The following is a 6852-nucleotide window of genomic DNA, read 5'->3' as shown; positions in this document are numbered from 1 at the left end:
AGGTTTAGCTAATTCGGTGTGAGAGATTATGGTTTCCTAGTGGGAGACGTGTTTTGTTTTACATTACTTCTATTTTTCTATGAAGTGTAGTATGAGCAGTTAGACATTAAAAAATAGGTACTTGTTTGTCTTTTTTCCAATCAGGATGGGCAAAGAACTCAATTATAGCATGCTTGGTTGTGTAAAAAAACACATTTTATTGAATAAGAACCAAACAAGCCCTAAGCCAATCTGTAATCAGTGTTCATGTTACCTTTCCTCATTAAAGAGATCTTCGAAAGGCATTGGCGTGGCCTTTCCTCATTATGTGGTGATCAAGCTGTGTACGTGACATGAATGAATCATTTGTTAATGCAATATGCAATGTACCTCCTCATACAACAAAGCCATTATGATCTTGAAATCAGCAGCTCCAAGCTCATTACTCTTGGCTTTTTATCTCAAGTTGTAAAGGATGGGAGTGCAATTGTAATAGCTATCAGGTCCAAATATATTACAAAGAAAGAAGGGGAATTAATTAATATTTAATTACTTTCATAATAATATACTTACTATAAGATTTCAAAATCTATGCTTGATTCGAGATAATTCGTCCACAAATTTTTTGACAAACCATGCTTCTATATGTCCCAACTTTCGCGTAATACATTACACAATCACATTCCATGACACTGTGCTGCAGAGAGACCACTACAGAAAGTAGAATTCGTGTGCCCAAAACAAAAGGAATAAAACAAAAAGGAGTTCATCTCTGCCTATTTGATGGTAGAGTGAATCAAGGCATTATTAAGAGTTAAATATTCATTTGGGATACTTATATATTGTTCATATAAGAATAATCTCAAGATGGTTTTTAGCCTTTTTCTTATGCTGCTTGCTTACGTTAAGAATCTCTAGAAATAATATTCCAAGTTCCGAGCAAAGTCATGCAAGAATAACTTTTTCAATGTGCCTGAAAATGATTTCCAAAAGCACATTTCAGACACCTTTCTTCAACATTACTGAAGGAGAAAGGAAACTGGGGAACGCGGAGCTGCTACTTCTTCAAACTGTATCTAAGAAAACAAGGTTGAATACCCACAACTGCCTATATCACTGCCGTAAAAATGACATTCTTGACTCTTCATTTCTATCAATGGAGAAAAAAGAAATAATAAATAATAAACAAAATTAATTAAAACTCACCAAGGAAGAAGGTTGCTACTGGACTAGTCCAAAATTCAATTACTAGCTGGATTAGTCCCATTATCAATCACTTGCCAGGCTTCCACCACCAGGGGATTCAGCCTTACTAGTCTTCTCAGCTGCTTCAGCTGCTGCAGATGCAGCCTTCTCCAAACCTAACTTCTGCAACTCATTTAAGAAATCTTTAACATCACTGCCACCAATTTTATATGGGCTGTGGGCAGGACCAGGAAATGAACCATTTGTCACTTCTTCCCTGTACTCCAAAAGCGCTTTGTTGATGACATCTCCGACATGAGCAAACTGCTTACAGAACTTTGGGGTAACCTGCAAAAGAACAGTCTCTCATGATGGAAACATGCCAATCAAAAGGAGAGGAAAAAATTTAGCCAGAGTTACAATTCTGCAACCAACCTTGGCATGATGGGGGTGCTGAAGCATTCCAAGCAGATCATGGTAAACTAGAACCTGCATTAACAATGAAGCTTCATTATAGTGGAACACAAAGAAGCAGAGGAGGTACACCGTTATTACATCAAGAAATAATTTGATGCAGGAGGCATTGGGAAGACAGATTTATTATATTTTATTTGATTTTATTTGGGTCTCTCTTGTTGCACTTTTACAGCAGAGGTGGCTGCTGATCTGTTTTACAGAAATGTGGTGAAATACTTTAGTTTGCCTGAAGATATTGTGAGTGACAGAGACTCTCGTTTCATTGGTTGGTTTTGGACAGTTTTGTTTGGGTTGCTAATGATAGCATGAGGAATGTGGGTGCTTGGGCAACATTAGACTAGTCACTTGGTTTTATGTTTTCTCAACATACTCATGACTCCTCATGCCAAATTAGTAATGCTCTTAAGGGCTCTTTGAGGGGGACCTGCCTAGTCTGCCTATTCAAGTTGGATTAATGAGTAAGACTTCACTTCCTTTTCAAACTGCCATAAAGTCGATGCTTTCTCCCAACTTGCTTTTGTTTCAGCTGCCCCTTTCTACTTCACTAAGTTATCATATTTCCTCCCTTTCAATAACTTGTTACCTCTTTGTCAAGAATTCTGTCAACTTCACAGTCAAATTGCACCATGACAATAGATGGGGCACGCATTGCCTCATTCCTTGCAGGGTATTGCTCATCCCCATGATAAGGCTTATGAAAGCTCACATGAATTGTTGGGTGAATTTGCAACCTTTTTCTTCTTGCCATCTTTCTTCTGCTTGTCTTTGCCTTTGTCCTTGGACTTACATTTCTCATCATCCCCACTAGGCTTAGTGAATTTGTAGTCCACTAAGGCATCTGTAGTAGACATAGCAGCTTGATTCAGCTTCTTACTTTCACAGGCAACCAGATGTTTCTCTTGCACCAGCACATCACCAATTGCTTTGTTCGCACATCACCAATTGCTTTGTCAAAAGCATCGGTATGGACTTCAAAGGGCAACTTAAAATCTAGCAGATGCAGCACTAGCTCACTTTCAGACCAAGTTGTTTGATCATATGTTCAACAACAAAATTGTGGGTAGCACCAGTATCAAGCATTGCCTCAGCCTCATGATCTGCTGAGACTTGGGCTGTGCATGTGCAGCATGTGCAGTGGCAATTACTAGCAGTTATCAAGCAATTCCTGTAGTGTGTGTGTGTGGTGTTGGCTGAGACTAAGTCAGGGACTTAGGGCCATTACAGGCAGAAAATTTGAGTGAAAAATTGACCCCGTGACAATTGGTATCAGAGCCTAGCTGCAATGTCTTCAGACACCAAGGCAAGAGTGAAGTATTGTATTTCATTCTCCCTTGATTGAAATCCTAACTCCGCCATAATTTGAATAACACTCTAATTGTCAAAATATATGAGAACTACAGTAGAGCAAGGAACATCAATGTCTTTTAGGAGCAAACATTACCGTAGGATTTCAGCATTGGTACAAGCTAGTACTTAATACTCAACTTCAGTACTAGAGCAATAAATTTGTTATAAATATTTTTCTAAAAGTGATCTATTTGTGCAAGGCACGTGCCCCAAAGCTCGTTGTTTAAGCAAGCCTAGGCCTCAGTTTTTGTTGGGGGAATTTAGTTGGATTTCTTCTTTAGGTTTGGGCTAATTTACATTTTTTTATTCTAGGAATCACACCTAGACTTCCTAAGCATCACACTTAGGGTTCCTTGGCATCGCACCTCGGAGGAGGTTGCATCACACAAACCATAAAACAAAGCATAGCTCTTAAATTCTGAAAACATTCATTAATTTTACTATTCAGGGTTACTGTTCACATCAACCCAAATCTTGAATTTCACCTTTGATTTCATTTTTTTGATAATCCTTGTCCCTTTGGAAACCCTATAAACCCCATTATTTTCTAGCCTATTTCCCACCAAAACCTAACCCTAATTCTTCAAAACCCCAGCTATACCAGATCTACCCTTGGTGTTAGGTCCGTCTATGGGTTGGGCCGGATCGGTTTTGGACCCAACCTAGACTCGACCCACCGGCGTCAGGTGAAGGGCGGATGAACCCAAAACTGACTGCCGGAAAAATTGGTCGAGTCAGTTTCGGGTGAGGGTGAGAGTCAGTCGGTCGCTGGAATTAAAAAAAGTTATCGAAATCTGGAAAAAAAAAGTCACCGAAATCTAGAAAATATCGTCGGAATCTAGAAAATCTGGCCAGAATCTGCATTTTTCGCTAAAAATTGCTGGAATTTGGCTGGATCTGGCTAAATCCCACCAGATCTAGACAGATCTGGTTAAGATCTCACCGAATTTGGCTTTTTTTGCAGGATTTGACCAGATTTTTTATATAACTCCAGTCGGTTTTTGGAGAAGCAAACTCGCCACTTGACCCGTCGATGTTAGTTCTTCAGAACGAAAACCCGCCGCTGACCGACTAGATCTTCGGTTTGGGCTTGAATAGGGTCGGCGTCAAGTGGTTTGGCCGGGTTGTAGGGCTCTAGTCGGGTCTGGACAGCCCTACTTGGTGTTCTAAATCAGATTACCTTATTCCCCTTTGTCCTATGTCATAGTTGGTATGTGGGAAATGGGAATTACATAATGGCCACTATGATTTGCACCATGAGAATGGGAATGTAATCAGGAGAAATCTTGCAACAGACTTGTCCTCCCCCCACCCCCCTTCTTTTTCCCTTCCTTTTCTCCATCCCAAAAAAGAAAAAAAGAAAAAGAAAACCATCAAAAAAGGCCAAACTGTTCACTTATAGTTTCAGTTTCAAAACAAATTATGAAATATTTAAAGATTAATCATCTTTAAATTTCAAAAATATTTAGAGTGGTCTAAAGGCATGCTTTTGACACCTAACCTAGCATTTTTTCTTTATTTCTTTTTCCCCTTGTTTTAAGATATATATATATATATATATATATTAAATTTATTTTTAATCCATGTCACTGATGCTCTCATCACTCTTAATGGGTCAAAATACTTTCTGTTAAGCACAGAGGACAATCTTTATATTATAGTGGGAGTTGCCAATTTAAGTTACTGTAACCACTACAAACCCACATAAGCAAAAGCAAAGCATAATGCCAAGGTGACTAATTTAACTGATTTCATTTTACCAAACTCAATGACTTTATGGCTGATTTTCTTCTATCAGAAAGTAGGTTGCTACTTCTTCTTCCAGAGGTTTCTAGACCGTTTTCAATTAGCCTAAAATAAATCCATCAAACAGATAAACAGAGAATAGTGATCATGGTTCTACAAAAGAATTGGTAAGGTCTATACTAGAAATTTCAATAAATGGATGGAGGTGTAAAACTAGTGATGCCCAACCTCTATCTGATATAACCAAAACTTTCTACAAACTAACATTTTTAACCCTGCTCAAAGAGTATTGAATCCTAGAACTTTACATAAGTGGTTGTGACAGCACCAAATACTTTTATTTGACCTTCTTATATCAAGAGAAACTATGGATGAAGTTGGACAACAGTTTTAAGATACCATGACAGTCCCTTATTACCTGTCAAAAGTCTCCTATCACACTGCTTAATTCAAGTCACAATACAAATATAATTAACATCAATAATAGCATGATATAGGTAGAACTACATCTTATCAAATGCATGACATCTAAGACATATATACACCAGCAAAAAAATTATTGAGCTAGTTAATCACCATACCTGCCCACTACAAAAAGGTCCAGCCCCGATACCAATGGTAGGAATCCGAAGAGCTGATGTGGTTGCAGCAGCCACCGGTGGAGGAACACATTCCAAAACAACAGAGAAACACCCTGCTTCCTGTAAAGCCATTGCGGTCTCCACAACCTACATAGAACAATTCCCTTCAACATAACAACAAAACACACAGCGCACACTCACACACATGAAAAAATGAGTAGGGCACCTTGACAGCACTGGCAACGTTCTTGCCCTGGGGCCTGAATCCCCCAAGAACACTGATGGCCTGAGGAGTAAGTCCCACATGCCCCATAACTGCAATTCCAGCTTCCACAATAGCTTTTGCTGCACTAATTCTTGAAGGAGACCCTCCTTCCAATTTTATGGCGTCCATTCCTCCTTCCTTCAAAACCCTCACTGCCGTATCAACTGCCTGCACATTCAACATCACCAATCACCAACCATTGCACACTTAACCAAAGAGTAATGCAACAAACACAGCATTTTCACAATTTTTTCACAACTGATTATTGAAGCAATGTTACTTTCACCAAAGCTCACCCTTGACACCCACTTTTATTGTGCACCAATCAAATCATGGCATATTAGCAGCCATGAAATATGTATCAGAAACCCGATCCCCATAATGCATGGTAGCACATGGTATATTTTAAGTATTTTAATCAAGCAAAGAGCCTTAACTCAGCTATCGAATTATTTCAACAATAGAAAAGGTGTTTTAATCATAGCATTTTGTTTATATTCACTACAAAATGGGAATATTAAAACACTTTAAAGTCCATAATCATAAGTCATAAGTACTGTACCATATCAAAAACACAGACAGAACACGTTGGTAATGGTACATAGAATTTTGCAAGACGAAAGCCCCATAAAATTGGTTACAATCAAACACAGAAACTGAGATTTTTTTTAGCAATACCTGACTAGCACTAGATTCGTAGGTACCAAAGGGCAAGTCCCCAACAAGAAGTGGGCGTTGAGCGCCACGCGCGACAGCACGGCAATGAACAAGCATTTCATCGAGTGAAATAGGAAGAGTAGTGTCGTGACCATGAACAACCATGGAAGCCGAGTCACCGACCAAACACACATCAATACCTGCGGTGTCTAAGTGCACAGCTGACGGGTAATCATAGGCAGTCACAACCGTTATGGGCTGAGCCTTACGGTGCTTTTGCCGTAAATGGGTGAGAGTCACTCTTTGGTTTGGATTCTGATTCTTTGGCCCACCGTACACTGTGTCTTCTGGGACATTGCTCATGCAGCGCAGGAGGGTGAAGAAATTGGAATTGGGTCTAAGAGTTTTGGCTTTAGAGAGAAGAGCAAGGGTGGTCATTTTTTTGGTTTTGGTGTTATTGAGTGGAAAAGTTGGATTTGGGTTGTTGAATTTATAGTGTATCATGAATGATTTAATAATGGAAGGTGGGCGTTTTTGGCTGTGTCACCTACATCAACATTCTCTCTTTCTTTTCTTTCTTTTTTTTGAATTGTTTAAGGAACCACCAACCAACCT

General features: G+C 39.2%; 1 protein-coding gene across 4 annotated transcripts; it reads right to left on the bottom strand.

The window, feature by feature from the left end:
* Positions 1 to 559: 559 nt before the first annotated feature.
* Positions 560 to 6852, bottom strand: LOC142615759 (3-methyl-2-oxobutanoate hydroxymethyltransferase 1, mitochondrial-like). 4 transcript variants are annotated; one of them, XR_012840843.1, is made up of 6 exons: positions 6259 to 6852; positions 5542 to 5748; positions 5316 to 5462; positions 1600 to 1653; positions 1186 to 1512; positions 560 to 1049 (listed from the first exon to the last, which is right to left on the bottom strand). XR_012840843.1 is itself a non-coding variant. In XM_075788585.1 (5 exons), exons 1-5 carry the CDS (start codon positions 6739 to 6741, stop codon positions 1249 to 1251), a joined length of 1155 nt encoding a protein of 384 aa, XP_075644700.1. In that variant the 5' UTR covers positions 6742 to 6802; the 3' UTR covers positions 560 to 1248. The 4 variants fall into 4 exon arrangements, 1 of the variants encoding a protein (XP_075644700.1); XR_012840842.1 differs by having other exon boundaries at positions 560 to 1095; positions 6259 to 6803; XR_012840841.1 differs by having other exon boundaries at positions 560 to 1055; positions 6259 to 6802.

Source organism: Castanea sativa, chromosome 11, assembly GCF_040712315.1.
Source record: "Castanea sativa cultivar Marrone di Chiusa Pesio chromosome 11, ASM4071231v1".
Lineage (NCBI taxonomy): Eukaryota > Viridiplantae > Streptophyta > Magnoliopsida > Fagales > Fagaceae > Castanea > Castanea sativa.
This window is presented reverse-complemented; position numbering and strand designations above follow the sequence as displayed.